The sequence below is a fragment of the Bubalus bubalis genome, chromosome 11 (assembly GCF_019923935.1).
Source record: "Bubalus bubalis isolate 160015118507 breed Murrah chromosome 11, NDDB_SH_1, whole genome shotgun sequence".
Taxonomy (NCBI): domain Eukaryota; kingdom Metazoa; phylum Chordata; class Mammalia; order Artiodactyla; family Bovidae; genus Bubalus; species Bubalus bubalis.
In genome coordinates this window covers 65,297,591-65,316,246 of record NC_059167.1, presented here as the reverse complement: position 1 = coordinate 65,316,246, position 18,656 = coordinate 65,297,591, and the positions used below count along the sequence as shown (strand labels likewise).

The 18,656-nt window shown below is 48.8% G+C and overlaps 1 protein-coding gene across 13 annotated transcripts in view; it reads left to right on the top strand.

Annotated features, from left to right (window-relative positions):
* Positions 1 to 18,656, top strand: part of STARD9 (StAR related lipid transfer domain containing 9) — a 118,234-nt gene that overhangs the window by 88,236 nt on the left and 11,342 nt on the right. For 10 of the 13 annotated variants that reach the window (XM_044925146.2, XM_044925145.2, XM_044925144.2 and 7 more), the window contains 4 exons: positions 456 to 9,723; positions 9,885 to 10,061; positions 10,432 to 10,645; positions 10,997 to 11,134. In XM_044925146.2, the coding sequence (XP_044781081.2) occupies positions 456 to 9,723; positions 9,885 to 10,061; positions 10,432 to 10,645; positions 10,997 to 11,134 (9,797 nt within the window). Of the gene's footprint in view, positions 1 to 455; positions 9,724 to 9,884; positions 10,062 to 10,431; positions 10,646 to 10,996; positions 11,135 to 18,656 lie in introns of those variants that run through there. The other 3 variants (XM_025295833.3, XM_025295832.3, XR_003112371.3) reach the window with 2 other exon arrangements.

The following is an 18,656-nucleotide window of genomic DNA, read 5'->3' as shown; positions in this document are numbered from 1 at the left end:
ACAAGTGAAAGCCGTGGGATAAACTGAAGGTCCTTACCCCTTCTACTCAGACCAGGAGGGCTAAGGACACGTACCAGCAGGGTGGTGAACAGAAGGGAACCTTGGGCCCACGAGGCAGTTGAGGGAGCCAGTTGCAGTTCCTCACATCTTCATGGATCCAAATAGACATTTGGGCATGGAAAGGCAGCCAAGACTTTCTGGGCAGGATTCATACCACCGTCTCCAAGCGGGGCATCAAAAAGACAGCAGAGGGTCCTGGCAGCTAGGGTTGAAAAGTCCTCTTGCTTGTCTCATGGCAGCCTTTTGAAGAGGCAGCACAGAGTGGGGGACCCAGACACCATGGCCTCACTCAGACTCCAGCCCCATAGTGGCTCTTGCAAGAGAAAAAGGTGGTGATGTACCTGACGCAGATAGCGGTTACTCAGTAGGTTCTCTCTCCTGTGTCTGTGCCACAGCCCTGCCAGCGCCGCTGGAGCTGGAAGAGCCCCAGGGGAAGGAGCAGGACCTCCCAGAGCCAGACAACTCTGAAAGTGACGACAGCCAAATATCTGAGGACTCGCTGGCCGAGAAGGGGCCCAGAAACCCACGGAACAGCCCAGGACACAGTTACCTCACCAGCGGCTGTGGCCACAGCCAGGCCAGAGCACGAGCCTCTGGAAGGGGCTTCACCACATCCTCAGGCAGTCGACCATTCACCTTGGCTCACAGGAGTGTTTCCCTCGACAGCCTGATCGATGCTGAAGAAGAACCAGGGGACCATTGGCAAGGAAAGCCTTTCTTTGGTTCAGCAGATGAGATGCCCACGGAGACTTTCTGGCACCTGCAGAGCCCCATTCTGCCTGCAGGGGGCCAGGAGGCAGTGTGCAGGCTTGGTCCCATCAGTCACAGAAGAGCCACCAGACTAGATGCCATCTTGCCAGTGAGCAGTTCATTTTACCCGGAACCCCAGCCGCAGCCTCCCTGTGAGCAGCCTGAGGTGGCCGTGGAGGGAGGCCCCACAGAACCGGCCACCATTCTCCAAGACGTGCAGCCCTCCAGAGGGAGCCCTCTGGTGTCCATGGATTCCTGGTTCTCCTGTGACTCCAAGATCAATCCCAGCAGCCCCCTACATTCTTTATGTCCAAGTCCCGACACCCAGGAGGTTCAGTGCTGCGGTTGGGAAAGGCTTGGATACTGGCTCAATACAGAAGAACTCGAGTCACCAGGTACAGAAACCATCCTGCCTTTCAGCTCCACACTGCCCCCAGCCAGCACTGAGCTGCCTTGCAGCATTAGAAGTGTGTATACAGACCCTGTTTCTGGGTCTGTGTCCCTCTGGGACCCTTGCAGCCTTCTTCAGCCAGGAGCTGAGGGTACCTTTCAAGCCAGTGGGGTCCCTGAGACGGCCCAGCAAGGCGTCTCTGAAACATCCAACTCTAGTGTGTCCAGCTTGTTGGCTGCCTCTGCCAGCTCATTTACTTATATTGGCAGTGCCTGTGAGAGAGACTGGGCTGCCCTCCAGCAAAAGTACCTCCTTGAACTGTCTCATCCTGTTTTGGAGGCCACGGGAGCCCCCAGACCAGTTTCCCCCTCCCTTAAGGAAGACTCTGGTTCGCTGATTCAAGTGTCCGGCAGGGGAGGAGATGCTATATTGCCAGTTGGTCCTGGGGCATCTAGCAGCCCAGATTTCAACAATGTTCCAACCCATCTGTCCAAAATTAGGTGTTTGAGAGCAGAGAAAGAACAGGACAGTCTGAATGTCAAGGTAGAAGGTACTTCAGATTTCTTTACAACTAGTGAGAAAGAGGTAAGTCATAGTGGAACTTACTCAGCAGATGTAGAATCGTTGACTTCTGGACCTACAAACACACAGGTCTCTGTAGCAAAGAACAAGATGGCATATCCCATGACGGCAGCACAGGGAGTCAGAAAGAGCAGCTTGGAGGAGTCCTCTCAGAGCAGCAAGAAACCTGGACTCATGACGTCCTCTGATGAGTGTTTCATCCTGAAGAACCCTTGTCACCATATTGTCACCATAGCCACCAAAGACCCCCATTGGCCCCGAGGCTGGGCTCCTTTGAGGAAGAAGAGAGCAGGCCCAGCGAGGCGATTAGGTCAGAACAGCCATTGCCCCCCACAGGAAGAGAAGACAGACTCCCAGGAGAGCTCCGTGGAAGTGGGTGGAAGACATAGCAGGCCTTCCTGCCCCTTTCCATCTGGCCCAGAGCTCTACCTTCACTCTGCTCCCTGGAATCCACTTCCGTCTTCCCTGCAGCCACCTCCCTTGGAAACATTCTATGTGACCAAAAGCCGAGATGCCCTGACAGAAACTGCCTTGGAAATTCCAGCTTGCAGAGAAGCAAGGGTGCCCTCCCCACCCCTCAGGGAAGCCTGGGGCTTTGGACATGAGCACCAGGTCCTCCAAAATGTGTATGTGGAGAATAAGTTGCCAGTACAATTACAAAACCAGAATTCCAAGATTGTATCATCTCAGCAGGTCGCAGCCAAGAGGCCAGTTGATTTGAACACCAAGGAAGTTTGCAGAGAAAAAGGGAAATGCCTTGGAAAGGTTAAAGAAAGAAGCCATAATTCGGTTTATTTTTTTGTCACTCAGAAGGGACATTTTTTCCCATCTACCAGCATAAAAGTATGTGAATTTGAAAATCAAGTTGGAATTTTAAATAAACACAGTCTTGCAATGCTCAAGCAGGGAGCAAAGGCTCCTGTGCAGTCCCACTGCAGTGTCTCCTCAAACAGTTCTGGGTCAGGGAAGCCTCTGCTTGCGTGTGAATCTGAGATGGGCAAGGAAGAAGAGCAGGGGCAGAACGCAGTCCTCACACAGGCCCAGGCCTTTGACGCGAAGAGACACTTTCCTTCCAGGGTTAGGTCTGATTTCACCTGTAAAACCATCTATTTAGCCCCTGACAAGGACAAGCCACAGAATGCTGCTCTTCCTTTGAAGTCTAGATCAGTACGTCGTGAGGTAAGCAGCCCAGAGACAGTGGCCCTGGGTAAGAGTCCAGCCCATAAGGAGGAACGGAGGAATGGAACTGGGCTTCTTGGAAAAGCACCCCATTCCAAAGACGGCTCAGAAGAGTTTAGGCTTTCACAGACTGAGTCCACATATGAGCAATTCCAGTCAGTTACATGCTCTCAGGAAAGAAACCTCAGCGAATGCAAAGTCCCTGGAAAAGCGCTTAAAGCAAATCCCAAAGAACCACCTCCTGGAAAGACATGGGATGAAAGAGTTAATAATGCTGATGAGATGGCTAGGCTAATTAGGAGTGTGATGCAGCTGGAGAATGGTATCTCAGAAATTGAATCCAAACAGGGTAAGCAGCTGCACGCTTCCCACCCACCAGGAGTCGGCAAGGAGTTCATCTTCCAGTACCAACAGGACCAGGAGACGGCTGAGGGCGTGCTGAGGACAGGCAGCTTTGGAAGCTACCCGCCCTTCAAGGATCAGCCGACTTCTCCCAAATGGACAGACAATGTTATCTGCAGGGATGATGAAGCTGGGGAAGTGGAGGTGAATGGTAGCATTGATCCCCGGGGACCTGGCAGCAGATTTGTGAGAGGGCACACCTACCCAGCTGTGCTTGACACACCTGCCAAGGACTCTGGTGGTTATTTAGGGGTGTGCACAGTTTGCAGAGAATGCACCAATGCCTCTGCTCACCCGAGGATGAAAGCGTCAGCCAGAGCTCTGCCATTGCAGCCCAGGCCCGAGGGGACTTCTGAGGAGGGCAAGGTGGTGAATGCAGTGCACCTCAGACATCAACCCCGCAGCTTGGGAAGTCTGGAGGAACTGAAGACTGTGGAGGGTGTTCAAGAAAGCCATCCTGCCAAGTGCATCCATTATTCTAAGCAAGAGGAGCCAGCAGTTCAAGGCAGAGTGGAAGAGATGGCTGCTCAAAGAGGGAGCCTAGAGGAAAAAAACACAGTCTCGTTGACTCAGGGACTCCCTGGCCTGTGCCACCGTTGTGTGCACACACTGTTCAGCCACAAGACTGGCCTGTCACCAAGCCAGCCAGACTCCTGTATGGCTCCTCGCCAAGACCTGAGTCATACCTTGCTCTTGAATTCAACAAGGCTGCCAAGAAGCTATCTTTATGCATCTAATACTCTAGGCATTTCTTCTGTTGACTATGTGTTGGATCCTACCATGCTGAAAATGCCCACCAGTCCCTTGGTAGCTGGAGCGGGGCAGCAGGACCAGAGTGGAGTGTCCGGACACCATAGCCTGCAGGGAGACGACAGACAGGGCTCCACTGTGGTGTACTCTGCTTGGCCTGGATCTGTGACATCCATGGCCATGGGACCTCGTGGTCAATCCAGTGCACCAGGGAGCATTCCCCTGGGGGCAGAGGGCAAGGGGTCAGCAAGCACTGGTCCTCAAGATCAGGGAGGGGACCTTAGAAGCAGCTCGATGGGCCTGGGTAGCAGGATAGGTTCTCCTTCCAGAGCCGAGGCAGCTGAACCAAGAGGACCAGACAGAGCTGGTGTCCTGAATGCGGCCTTTAGCCTGCTTGAGAGGAGGGTTGGCAGCCCCTTGGAAGAAGGAGACAACCAAGGCAGAGAGGTAAGGCCGGAGGCCGAGGACCTCAGTCCTGCTGGTGGGGCTTTCTCAGCACCTGTGTCCCCACCAGTGGGGCCTCAGCCGGAGCCCTCTGCTCAGCCACCCACAAGCCTGGCTGTTTTGGAGGAGACGGGACAGGCAAAGACTCAGGGGAAGCAGCTTTATGATGTGGTGGCTGGGGGCACAGTCCTGCCTTCCATCAAGACTTTATTAGAACCTGAATGTTCTTCAAGTACCCCCGGCAGGCTGCAGTGTCCTCAAATGGGCCAGTCAGTGGCCAACAGGACCACAAATGAACCTGAAGCACGGAATCACATGGCATCTCTCTCCGTTGAACCAGGACACCTATCAGTTGACAAGAGGACAACTGTCCTTCAGTCCATACCCGCCTCTGCAGACAGGTTCCATTCTCTGCCCAGCACTGACACTGACATGGGACCACAGCGTCCCTCACGGACTCCCTCCCACACTGAGCCTACTCCAGGTGGGAGCCATTGCACCGGAAAACTGGAGCGTTTCCTGGGAGCAGGTGAACAATCTATGTGTCATACAAGCTCTTCTGAAATCACAGAGAAAAACAAAGAAGCAACCAGAGCGCCTCCCTCTGCTGATGCTCTGGGCTCAGATAGTCTTCCTTCTTCAGCAGCCTCCAGGGAGGAGGACAGGAGGGTGATGACAGGTGAAGTAGTGGCTGCCTCACTTCCTCAGGCCCCTTTTGAGGATTCTGGACAGATTGCACAGGGGAGAGAGGCGTTGGCTGCGGCCGAGGGCATGCTCCCTGGCCATCAGGAGAGCAGCCCAGCCCACCAAGAACCTGGGACTCTGGACTGCACGTGGGGAGGAGGTTCAGATAACTTCCAAGCCATTGCACAGGGAGGAAGAACAACCTGTTTTGAAAGTCACCTTGTGATCTCTGTTGTTCAGAATTCAACCAGCCTCTCAGAGCCTAACCAAGACCAGGGCCAATGCCTCGAGGCTTCCACCAGCTTAGAAGAAGGGAGGGCAAGCCCCAAACAGGGTACTGTCCTGCCTGGAGCCCTGAGAGGGGTTGGACTGGAAGCTCCCCCACAGCCACATGTGAAGCGGGAAGGGAGTGTTGGCTCTGGGCCAGCAGAAGCCTGCAGGGCTGGCATGGGAGGTCCCAGGCCAGCTCTGTTGCCGGATCAGAGCCCCAGGGGAGTCAGAGAGGAGGCCCTGAGTAGATGCCCACAGGAAGACTTGGGTTTTGGTGTCTCCTCATGGAGCCCTGGTGGCAGCAAGACCCTTGGCCTATCCCAGGGCCAGGAAGAGAGTAGATCTGGTCCTTGCTGGCAGCCGCGCAGCCCTCAACCTGTTGTTTGGGCTGCCCGTTCCTCCCCTTCCTCCACCTCACTGTGTTACAGAGATGGTGACCTGGGCAGGGGGGCTTCCACGGCCCCTCTACACCCTCACCACCCTTCCAGGGTCCCCTCCAGGGCCTGGGGAATGGAGAGAAGAGAGGGCCATGGCGGGAAACCTGGCGTGCTGTTGGCGCATGGCCTTGAGCCCAAAGGCATTAACGTGGAGCTGGGGCCAGCAGACGGCAGCACCCTGGAGGCCTCCGCCACTGCGGTCCTGCCTCTGACTGGGGGCTGCAGCTCCCCTGCTGCCCCCGACATGAGGACGAGCTCCCCCAGCCACTTGCTCACTGATGGGAGCTCCAGGTCAATAGGGGATCCTGAGAAGAAGGCTGCCGAGAAGAAAGTCCAAGCCAAGCTTGAGGCTCTCCCTTTCCCTGAGGGCAAGTGCTGCGATACACCCGGGAGGTTGCAGGACAGCTCTGTGGGGGGCCAGGGTGTGAAGGGCTCTCAACCCAAGCCAGCAGCACTGGGGGGACCACACACCCTGAATTTAAGTGAACGATGTGTTGAGAGTGAGCTGCTGGAGGGACTACAACAGGGATGTTTGGGAAATGACATCAGATGCCTTCCAGAAGAGCCACAACTTGCCCCAGGGTCCAGGGATCATGGTGGCTTGCATCCCCAAGACAAACTCGTAACAGAGTTAAAGTGTATCTCCAGATCTCAGGTTGACAGTCTATGGGAGGAGGAAGAGCAGCAGAGAGACCAGGCTGCAGGTGGCTGTGAAGACCCTGCGGGGGTCAGGAGTCCCCCATGTGCTGATGAAGGTGGCTCGGACAGCTGTCAGATTAGAGGTGCAGACAGAGAGGGCAGGATGGTGGCCAGGTCCCCTGTGTCCAAGACGATCTCGCCCAGGTTTGGTGACTCAGCCGCTGTCTCCTTAGGGCAACGCAGAGCATACTGGCCAGCAGCGCAGGGCCCCAGGCAGCCCTCTTCTGGTGGGGAGCAGCCGGCGCCCCACCACCGGGGTGCACGTCCTATAATTGCAGTCTTCTCTGGTCGCAAATACTCCAGACCACAGTTCTCTGTGGTCAGCTCTTCCCAGTCTCTTCAGGAGCTGAACTTGAGTGTGGAGCCTCCTTCCCCAACAGAGGAGGATATCATGGAGCCCAGCCGATTGTGGACCTCACACCCCAGGGGCACTTCCTCAGGAAAATCTGCGGTGAGAACGTCTCTTAATGCTGAGGGCTGTGATCAGGAAGCCTCCTCTGACTTGGACAGTATTGCTGCTGATCTCAGGCCCCTGCCACCCGCACCCCTGCCTTACTCAGCGACTTCAGGTTTCTCGAGAATGCCAACCCCCAGTCTCACGTCCGTCCATCCATCTGGTGCTCTGGAACAGGCCCAGTCAGGAAAGCCAGAGAGACTCGGTGGCCAAGCCAGGCCAGAGGAGTGGCACTCCATGGATGTGGACAGAGGAGCCCTGCTCTTGGGCCCCAGTGACGTCAACCCCTGCATCCTTCCCTGGCATCCCAAGGGGCCTGCGCGCACTGGCTGGAGGCAGCATGTGTTTGGCGGTGCAGTCAGTGTCTCCCGCTGCTCCACATCGCAGGGCCCGACACCACCAAACGTGGCCCAGAGCAGCATGGATAGCCGCCTAGAGGACCAGAGCTCCTTGTTCCGCTCCCACCTCAGCACCTTGGCCAGCACCCAGAGCCTTTTGAACAAACGCAGCAGCTTTGGAAATGCCCAAGGTTCACGTAAGGCCTGGGAGGTATGGGGTTCCTTGCCTGCCCTGAGGAACCCCGACATCCTGATCAGCTCTGAAGGAGCAGCCCCCTCGAAGGGTCCTGATGAGAGAGCCGAGTTCCGGGGCACCCCTGATGAAGTGGGTTTTCTGAGGAGGGAGCCCCCTTGGGCTGAGGGAAGCACTGCAGGTCCAGTGGATGAGATTATGCTGCTGTATCCATCCGAGGTGGGTGGTCCCATAGCTCAGTCCAGGATGGACACCTTGGAGCAAGGCACGCAGACCCTGGGCTGTGGGTCCCACTGGAGCTATTCTGACTTCTCGTCTGCCCAGTCAGATCTGGCCTCCTGGGCCAGCATGCACAACCTGTCTCTCCACCTCTCGCAACTCCTGCACAGCACCTCGGAGCTGTTGGGGAGTCTCTCCCAGCCAAGTGTGGCCGAAAAGGAGTGGAATGCCAAGAGGGACACCCCTCATGAGGTGCCCCAGACTCAGATGACGGACGGCTCTACTCAGACCACCGTGGATGAGGGCATCCAGACTGACCTGGCCTCACCACCTCTCCACCTCCAGGCCCCAGAAGCCGACCCTCAGAAGGTCAATGTGATCCTTGAAGGGCTGGGCTCAGATCTCACTAGCATGTCTCAAGGAAAGGGACATGTTCCTAGGACACTTCAGAAGAGAGAGGCAGAGGAGACAGTGTGGAAAACAGCAGGGCCCCTACATCTTCAGGGAGAAGACAATCTTTGCAGGCCCCAGAGCGCCCCTGTACCCTCATTCCACTTCAACTTGCAGAAAAGCCCCTTTGGGCAGAACCTGCCTTCTCTGAGCCCCCAGGCTTCTCCAGATGCCCTCCTGCCTCCCAGCTCCCAGGCAGAGGAGCCCTCCTGCCTGGCTGTTGGCAGACCCTGCCTCAGTGCGTTTTCCTCCCCAGGGCCCTGCCCCCACGCTGTGGAGTCTGTTGGGGAGCTCAGGGTGCAGAAGGAGCAGGGGTCCGCCAGCACCTTGCTGGTGGACAGGGCCTCCTCCCCGATCCTCACACTTAGTGCCAGCACCCCAGGGTTGGGGATCCCCCCAAGTGCCTTGTCTCTTTCATCTCCCTCAGCTCTTTCCCTTGACAGCCGCCAGAAACTCGTGTCCAGCCCAAGCCTTCCCCTTCCTGCCCCCTGGCCTCCAGTGGGTAATTTTTCTCAAACCACTGATGAGGCCGATGGCTTTCAGAGAGCAAGGGCTCCATGTGGAGAAGGTAGAAGTTCCTTAGAAGGGGGCGACCGCAGGCCCTTCTTTGGGGTGAGCTCCCAAGGCAACCCACAGCAGAGCACAAAGCTCCAAGTCCGTTTTGTGCAGCAGCCCCCGCGGCAGTGTCTGCCCAGGACCACCGCCGGGGTGCAGAGCAGACTGTCGCCCCCTCCACTGGGGAACAGGAGCCAGAGGCTGGCTGACAGCTTTCTGCCTGAGGACATGGCCTCACTAGAGTGTGGCCCGCTGAGCAGAAGGGGGCCAGGTGGATGGCAGAGCAGGGCGGAGAAAAGGGGCGAGTGCTCAGCATCTCCCGCGGAGCTGCGGCCCGCTCTGGACGGTCCCTGTCCGTTGGGGGTCCTCCAGCGCCACAGCCCCTGCCCTTTCTCTGAGTTGACTGATACCCCAGGGCTCCAGGGTTGCGTCTTGGGCCCGCCTGTGGCCTGCCAGCCTGGGGGACTGCTGCCCCCCGGTTCCCAGATGCACACGGCTCCTGAGCCCCAACATCATGGTCTGAGGGACCTCCCCATACATAACAAATTTAGCGACTGGTGTGGGCCTCAGAATAGCTCTCCTGGAGGGCCAGGTACCGTGGATTCTCTGGGGACCAGATGGGATTGTAGCTCTGGAGAGCAGTCCCAGAGGCTCCCACAAGCCCCTGAGGACCAGAGCCGGGCACCTGAGTGGCCCCAGAGGGAACAGATCCCCCTGAAAGTTGGGGCCCAGAACCTCTCCCTCAGCACAGAACTCACAGAAGCAAAACTGCACCATGGCTTCGGGGAGGCAGACGCCCTGCTGCAGGTGCTGCAGAGCGGCACGGGGGAGGCGCTTGCTGCTGAGGAGGAGGAGCTACACGCCCGGTAAGGACCCGGCCCTGGGTGGGAGGCCAGAGGAGGCTAACAGCTGGCTGTTCCTCTCTCCCTGGCTCAGCTCTGGGATCTTCCAGGGGTCAGAGATAGATCTTAAGATGGAGAAGGGGCTTCAGGGTCAGCGTCAGTGACTCAGTCACGTTCTGTCTCAGTCCAAAACACACAGCAGAGACCCTCCAGAGGAAGCGGGCTGAAGGACATCAGAACTCCCGTTGGACACGAAGCCTCAGCCCCGAGAAACAACTGAGCTTCGCTCGGGACTTTGACCTCCCCAGCCGGCGCCGAGAATACCTGCAGCAGCTGAGGAAGGATGTTGTGGAGACCACCCGGTAGGTGGACCGAGTGCCCTGCGGGGAGTCGGCTTGGTGTGGGGTGAGAGCATGTGGGGAGCGGGGCCCGGACTCTAGTGTCCTGGACACCGGAGGCCACAGCTTTGTATGCCAGGAGTGGGTCCTACGTGCCTGTGGACAGTGGTAGGCAGCTGTGGAGAGAGAGGCAAAGGGAAAAAAGAGGGTGGGAGGGAGCTGTGGAGGGGGTAGAGTGGATAGAGGGGCCATGATGTGCTATGTAAGGCTGCAGGCCTGAGCCTCAGGATGTTTATAAAACCAAACTTGAAGACCCTGTGGGCAAAGAGAGGATGGGTCTTTCAAGAAGGCGGTGTTGCGGGCCTGGGCCATCGCCCACTGACCATGTTAGAAGGCATCTCTCCACCCCTCTGGTTTTCCCCAGGAGCTCAGGGTCAGCATCAAGGTCTTCTCACCCACCCTCTGACATAGAGCTGATGCTACAAGAATACCAGCGGGCCCGTGAGGAGGCCAAAGTGGAGATTGCCCGGGCCCGGGACCGACTGCGGGAGCGGACTGAACAGGAAAAGCTGAGAATTCGCCAGCAGATCATCTCCCAGCTGCTGCGGGTGGGGAGTGGGGCAAGCTTCTGATTTCAGGGTGGGCTTGGGCCTGGGGCAGACCTCAGACTGGGTCAGCCATCACCATGCTGCCTCTGAGTCTTGGAACGTAGCATCTGGAGGAAGGTGTCGGGTCCTGGTGCCTGTTCAGAGCTGCTTCGCTCTCTGTTTACATATCATCCTCATCAGACCAGCTCTCGTCCCCTGGCGAGAGTCTGGGAGGAGGCATCTTGGGAATATATTTGGGATTGGGACGGGGGCAGCCTGAGGGTATGAGGCTAAGGCAGGAGGCGCTGGGAGGCGATGGGAGTGTGGTAATGACGCACCTGAAGCTGGCTGATGCTGATCTGTCCTTCCCAGGAGGAGGAAAAACTACACACCTTGGCCACCTCTGGCTCCCGGTGCACCAGCTCCAATGGAAGCCTCTCATCTGGTGTCACCTCTGGCTATAATAGCAGCCCAGCCTTGCCAAGCCAGCTCCAGTCCCCAGACAGTGTGGTGAGTAGCAAATGCGAGGCATGAACCAGGGGCCAGGCCTGGTGATACTTAGGAAGTTGTGTCTCCTAGAGGCCACTCACTGCTGACATGAACCCTCATGAGCAATGGCCTTTGTTCTTCCCTGTGGTTTTGTCTCCCTTCCCTGTTCATTCATTCATTTATTCAACAGGTATTTATTTTGTGGGCACTATTTTAGTCACTGGGCAAAATTGTTCTTGTCCTTAAACAAATTATTAGAGGGAAGGAGCTTGTTTTATGATTAATTATTGTTGTAGAAAGTTCCATGAAGAAGGGGTGCAAAGACAATATGAAACAGGAACCTGACTTAGTCTGAAGGATCAGCAAAGATGCTCTGAAAAGACTGTGATTAAACTGAGACTGGAAAGGTGAGAGGTACTTAACTCAGTAGAAGTTGGTGTCTGGAGATACTTGCGGGGCAGAAGAGCTTTCCATGTGGAAGACTCAGCAAATGAGTCTTTAAGGGAAGAATTTTATGGGGAACTACAAGAAGGTCAGTGTGGCTGGAATGTAAAGAGTGAGATGGAAGAATCACACGAGAAGACTAGAAAAGGCAAGGTCATGTAGACTCTATTGAAAATCTGGCTGCTTTCTAATCCATATGATTTATGCTATTTCCTGAAGCTGCTGCTGAATTTTTTTAGTGGGGAGAATGACAAACGTGCCAGAGAAGAGGCAAGAACAGCCCCGGTAGACCCACTCATGACTGTGACAAAGCTGAGAGATGACAGTTACTTGGTTCAGGGCACTGCCCAAGTGGAGAATCCGACGTGCATGTGTTGACTAGAGAATCCACAGGCACCAGGGTGGATTGGAAGTTGGAGCCAGGGAGTGGGAGGAGTCAGAACCACACACACTTTGGGCTCAAAGGGCTTGTGATGTCCATGTGACGAGGAGCCCTGGAAGGGACAGGTTTTGAGGGGAAGATCACCATCTAGTTTTATATTGACTGTGTTGAAAATACTTGTGAGAAATGCAGGGGAGTAGTTGAAAATCAGGCAGCTGGGATCCAGATCTGGAGCTCAGAGGTGAAATCTGGCTGGGGATATAAAATCGGAAAGCAAAACTTCACATAGTAAAAAAAAAAAATAGTACTCAAATAGTAACAAAGGTACAGAACGTCAAGTGCATCTTTCAGTCTCCTTTTTGCCTCCCCAGAAGCATTCATCCATCCCAGTTTGCTGTATATTTCCAGAGATATCCTGTGCATCTGTTAGGATATGTATATCTTTAAAAAATATGTGTATTTTTTTGTAAAGTTCATGAATGGAAGCATACTGTATCCATTTTCTCTCTGCTCTTTTTCCTTAAAAATATTTTTTAGATATTGTTTTATATCAGTAAATCTTGTGCTTTTTTAAACAGCTGAATAGTGCTTTTCTCTTTTATTGCATGTTGTTTTGTTTCTGTTTTGTAAATAAGTTCATTTGTATCATCTTTTTAGATTCCACATACAAGTGATATCATACAATATTTGTCTCTTCTCTGTCTGACTTACTTCACTTAGTATGATAATCTCTAGGTCCATCCATGTTGCTGCAAATGGCTCTATTTCCTTCTTTTTTATGGCTGAGTAATATTCCATTGTATATATGAACCACATCTTCTTTATTCATTCATGAGTTGTTGGACATTTAGGTTGCTTTTGTGTCTTGGTTATTATTGTAAACAGTGCTGCAGTGAACACTGGGGTGCGTGTATGTTTTGAATTATGATTTTCTCCAGATATATGCCCAGGAGTAGAATTGCTAGATCATATGATAATTCTCTGTTTAGCTTTTTAAAGAATCTCCAACTGTTTTCCATAGTGATTGTACCAATTTATATTCCCATCAACAGAGAGGGTTCCCTTTTCTCCACACCGTCTCCAGCATTTAGTGTTTATACAGTTTTTGATGATGGCCATTCTGATTGGTGTGAGGTGATATCACATTGTAGTTTCAATTGATTCGATAATTAGCAATGTTGAGCATCTTTCTATGTGCTTTTTGACCATCTGTTTATCTTCTTTGGAGAAATGTCTGTTTAGGTCTTGTGAGCATTTTTTGATTTTTTTTTTTAAATATATTGAGCTGCATGGGTTGTTTGTATATTTTGGAGATTAATCCCAGGTCAGTCACTTTGTTTACAAATATTTTCTCCCATTCTGTAGGTTGTCTTTTCATTTTGTTTATGGTTTCCTTTGCTGTACAAAAGATTTTTAAGTTTAATGAGTTCTTATTTATTTTTGTTTTTATTTTCATTACTCTAGGAGGCGTATCCAAAAAGATATTGCTGTGATTTATGTCAGAGTATTCTGCCTATGTTTTCCTCTATGAGTTTTATAGTATCTAGCCTTACATTTAGGTCTTTAATCCATTTTTATTTATTTTTGTGTATGGTGTTAGTGTTCTAATTACATTCTTTTACCTGTAGCTGTCCAGTTTTCCCAGCACCAGTTACTGAAGAGTTTATTTTTTCTCCAGTTTATACTCTTGCCTCCTTTGTTATAGATTCATTGACCACGAGTGTGTGGGTTTATTTCTGGACTTTCTATGCAGTCCCATGGATCTATAAATCTTTGTGCTAGTACCATACAGCTTGATTACTGTAGCTTTAGTATAATTTGAAGTCAGGGAGCCTGATTCCTCCTGCTCCATTTTTCCTTTTCAGGATTGTTTTGGCTATTCAGGGTCTTTTGTGTTTCCATACAAATTTAAAAATTTCTTGTTCTAGTTCTGTGAAAAATGCCATTGATAATTTGATAGGGATTGCATTGAATCTGTAGATTGCCTTGGTTAGTATGGTAATTTTGACAATACTGATTCTTCCAATTGAATAACGTGGTATATCTTTTCATCTGTTTGTATCATCTTCAGTTTCTTTCATCAGCACCTTATAGTTTTCGGAGTATAGGTCTTTTGCCTCCTTAAGTAGGTGTATTCCTAGCTATTTTTTTCTTTTTGCTGTGATAGTAAATGGAATTGTTTCCTTAACTTTTGTTTCTGTTTTTTCATTGTTAGTGTGTAGAAATGCAAGAGATTTCTGCATTTTAATTTTATATCCTGCAACCTTACCAAATTCATTTAGCTGTAGTAGCTTTCTGGTAGCAACTTTAGTATTTTCTATGTATAGTATCATGTCATCTTCAAACAGTGACAGTTTTACTTCTTCTTTCCCAATTTTTCTTTTACTTTTTCAATTTTTCCAACTTTTTTTATTTCTTTTCCTTCTCTGATTGCCATTGCTAGGGCTTCCAAAATTATGTTAAATAAAAGTGGTAAGAATCCACATCCTTATCTTGTTCCTGATCTTAGAGGAAATGCTTTCAACTTTTCATCATTGAGTATGATGTTAGCTGTAGGTTTATCCTGTATGGTCTTTATTATGTTATGATAGGTTCCCTCTATGCCCACTTTCTGGAGAGGTTTGTTTTTTTTTTTTTTTTTTTTGATCACAAATGGGTGTTGAATTTTGTCAAAAGCTTTTTCTATACCTGTTGAGATAATCATATGGTTTGTATTCTTCAACTGATTAATGTGGTGTATCACACTGATCGATTTCTGGATATTGAAAAATCTTTGCATCCCTGGGATAAATTCTACTTGATCATGGTATATGATCCTTTAATGATCCTATTGTTAGATTAGTTTTGCTAGTATTTGTTGAAGATTTTTGCATCTGTGTTTATCAGTGTTATTGGTTTGTAATTTTCTTTTTTTGTGATGTCTTTGGTTTTGGTTATCAGGGTGATGGTGGCCTCATAGAATGAGTTTGGGAGTGTTCCTTCCTCTGAAATTTTTAAAAATAGCTTCAGAATGATAGATGTTAAGTCTTATCTAGGTGTTTGATAGAATTTACCTGTGAAGCCATTTGCTCCTGGACTTTGGTTTGTTGGGAGTTTTTAAGTCACGGTTTCAATGTCAGTACTTGTGATTGGTCTGGCTCATATTTTCTGTTTCTTCCTAGTTCAGTCTTGGAAGAGTGTACCATTCTAAGAATTTGTCCATTTTATTGGCATATAGTTGCTTGTAGTAGTCTCTTATGATCCTTTCTATTTTTGTAATTATAACTTCTTTTTCATTTCTAACTTCATTGATTTGAGTCCTTTCCCTTTTTTTCTTGTTGAGTCTGGCTAAAGGTTTGTCATTTTTGTTTCTCTTTTTCAAAGAACCAGCATTTAGTTTCATTGATCTTTTCTATTGTTTTCTTTATTTCTGCTCTGATCTGTGTGATTTCTTTCCTTCTGCTAACTTTAGGTTTTGTTTGTTCTTCTTTCCCTAGTTGCTTTAGGTGTAAGATAAGATTGTTGAGATTTTTCATTTCCTAAGGTGAAATTTTATTGCTATAAACTTCCCTCTTAGAACTGCTTTTTCTGCATCCCAAAGGTTTTGGATCATTTTCATTTGTCTCTAGGTATTTTTTTATTTCCTCTTTAATTTCATCAGGAATCCATTGGTCACTGAATAACATTGTTTAGCCTCCATGTGTTTGTGTTTTTTACAGTTTTTTTTCCTTTTAGTTGATTTCTAATCTCAGTATTATGGTCAGAAAATATGCTTGATATGATTTCAGTTTTCTTAAATTGGCAAACTTTTGCTTTGTGGCCCTGGAGAAGGTTATGTGTACACTTGAGAAAAATGTGTATTCAGCTGCTTTTGGATGAAATGTTCTATAAATTAAGTTCATCTGGTCTTATATGTCAGTCTTTTATTGATGATTGTTCAGCAGGTGTGATTTTGGTGTTTTGAGAGAGGAGGTAAGGTTAAGTCCTTCTACTCCACCATCTTGTCTCCTCCCCATAATGATTGTTGAATAGAGTAAAATTTAATTCTCCCTCCTACCACAAGCTTATTCCTGTGCTACTCTATTATGTAATTTCAAATCACAAACACCACCCTCCCCAAATCACATGTTCACCAACTCTGAAGCTCTGTAGTATATTCCTTCTTGTTTGCTTTTTACATGAAAGTTAGGATTAGCTTGTTTAGCTCAATTATAAAAACTTCTTATTTTTAATGGGACTATATTAGATTTATAAATCAACTTATAGAAAAATCACATCTTATCCTGTGTAATTTCCTAACCAAGAATATAGAAGGTTCAGTCCTTTTTATGATTTAAAAGTTTCCCTTCATGTGTCTCTAAAATTACATATCAGATTTCTTCTTACTTTATCTTTTTTATTTCTGTTATAAATAGGTTTCTTCTTCCTTTATGTCTTCTGTCTGGTTGTTTTCTTGCATTTATGAAAGTTAAGTTGAATGCTGTGTGTTAATTTTGTGCCCATACTGTTTTTTGACTGATTCTCTAGGTCTACATTTATACAGTAGTCACTAACACAGGCAGCTTAATTTAATTATGTTAAAATTTCAGTTAAGTCACACTAGCCACATTTCATATGGTCAGTAAACATATGTGGTTAGTGCTTACCATATTGTGAAGCTGTGCCCTTGATTTTTTTTTAAGATATACAACTACATCCTCTGCAAATAGTGATCATTTGACCATTTGTTTTCTAATTTTTGAACCACTATTTTCTTCTTCTTTTCTAATTGAATGAACCTAATGCTACTGCTAAGTTGCTTCAGTTGTGTCTGACTCTGTGCGACCCCATAGACGGCAGCCCACCAGGCTCCCCCATCCCTGGGATTCTCCAGGCAAGAACACTGGAGTGGGTTGCCATTTCTTCTCCAATGCACTAAAGTGAAAAGTGAAAGTGAAGTCGCTCAGTCGTGTCCGACTCTTAGCGACCCCATGGACTGCAGCCTACCAGGGTCCTCCGTCCATGGGATTTTCCAAGCAAGAGTACTTCAGTGGGGTGCCATTGCCTTCTCCGAATGAACCTAATGTCCCAGCATAAATAAAATAATAGTGATGACAGTAAACATCCTCATCTCTTATTTCAGGCTTTAGTGGGAATGCTTCAGGAATTTCCTTCATTTAAGCTGAACGCTAACATTTGAGTTGAAACAGATGTATTTTGCAATACTAAGGAAGCATTTGTCTATTACTATTTTATAGAGTATTCTTATCCAGAAGGTTATTTCAGAGTCTCTAGAGATGAGTGTTTAAAGATCTAGGGGCTAATAATTAATTCATACATTCTTATAATACTTTATATACTTATACATAGGATATCTTCTTTTAATGTACATTCAGAGTCTGTTTGCTAATATTGTATTCAGAATTTTGTGTCAGTATTTATGAATTTTTTTCCTGTAGTTTTTGTTTTTACAGTATATTTCAGATTTTTGTATCAATGTTATACTTTCCATAGAAAAAAAAAGGTTGAAATTTTCTTTTTCAATGTTTAGGAATAGTTACAAAGATAATGGAAATGTTTACTCCTATTGAATTGTCAGATTAAAGTCAGATGATGCCAGGTCTTGGGGACGTAGGAACCTTATAAGGTCTTATGACCCAGCAGTGCTTGCAAAGATTATGAGGGAACATGTATGAAATTATTTCCTAAAGCATTATTTGAAGTGATAATGAATTGGAACCTGGTAGCGATGGACATGAGTTTGAGAACTCCGGGAGTTGGTGATGGACAGGGAGGCCTGGCGTGCTGTGATTTATGGAGTTGCAAAGAATCGGACATGACTGAGCAACTGAACTGAACTGAACTGAGAGAATGCCATGGATATATAAGATGTGGTCAATGCACATTTGTAATACTATGTAAAAGTCAGTCAGTTCAGTCGCTCAGTCATATCTTAACTCTTGGCTGACCCCGTGGACTGCAGCATGCCAGGCTTCCCTGTCCATCACCAACTCCCAGAGCTTACTCAAACTCATGTCCATTGAATCGGTGATGTCATCCAACCATCTCATCCTCTGTTGTTCCCTTCTCGTCCCACCTTCAACCTTTCCCAGCATCAGAGTCTTTTCAGATGAGTCAGTTCTTTGCAGCAGGTAGCCAAAGTATTGGAGCTTCAGCTTTAGCATCAGTCCTTCCAATGAATATTCAGGACTGATTTCCTTTAGGGTTGACTGGTTTGATCTCCTTGCTGTCCAAGGGACTCTCAAGAGTCTTCACCAACACCACAGTTCAAAAGCATCAATTCTTTGGCATTCAGTTTTCTTTATGGTGCAACTCTCAGATCCATACATGACCACTGGAAAAACCATAGCTTTAACTAGACAGACCTTTGTTGGCAAAGTGATGTCTCTGCATTTTAATATGCTATCTAGGTTTATCATAGCTTCTCTTCCAAGGAGCAAGTGTCTTTTAATTGTATGGCTGCAGTCACCATCTGCAGTGATTTTGGAGCCCAAGAAAATAAATTCTGTCGCTGTTTCCATTGTTCTGCATCTATTTGCCATGCAGTGATGGGACTGGATGTCATAATCTTACTTTTTGAGTGCTGAGTTTTAAGCCAGATTTTTACTCTCCTCTTTCACTTTCATCAAGGGGCTCTTTAATTCCTCTTCCCTTTCTGCCATAAGGGTCAAATTATCTGCATATTTGAGGTTATTGATATTTCTCCCTGCAGTCTTGATTTCAGCTTGTGCTTCATCC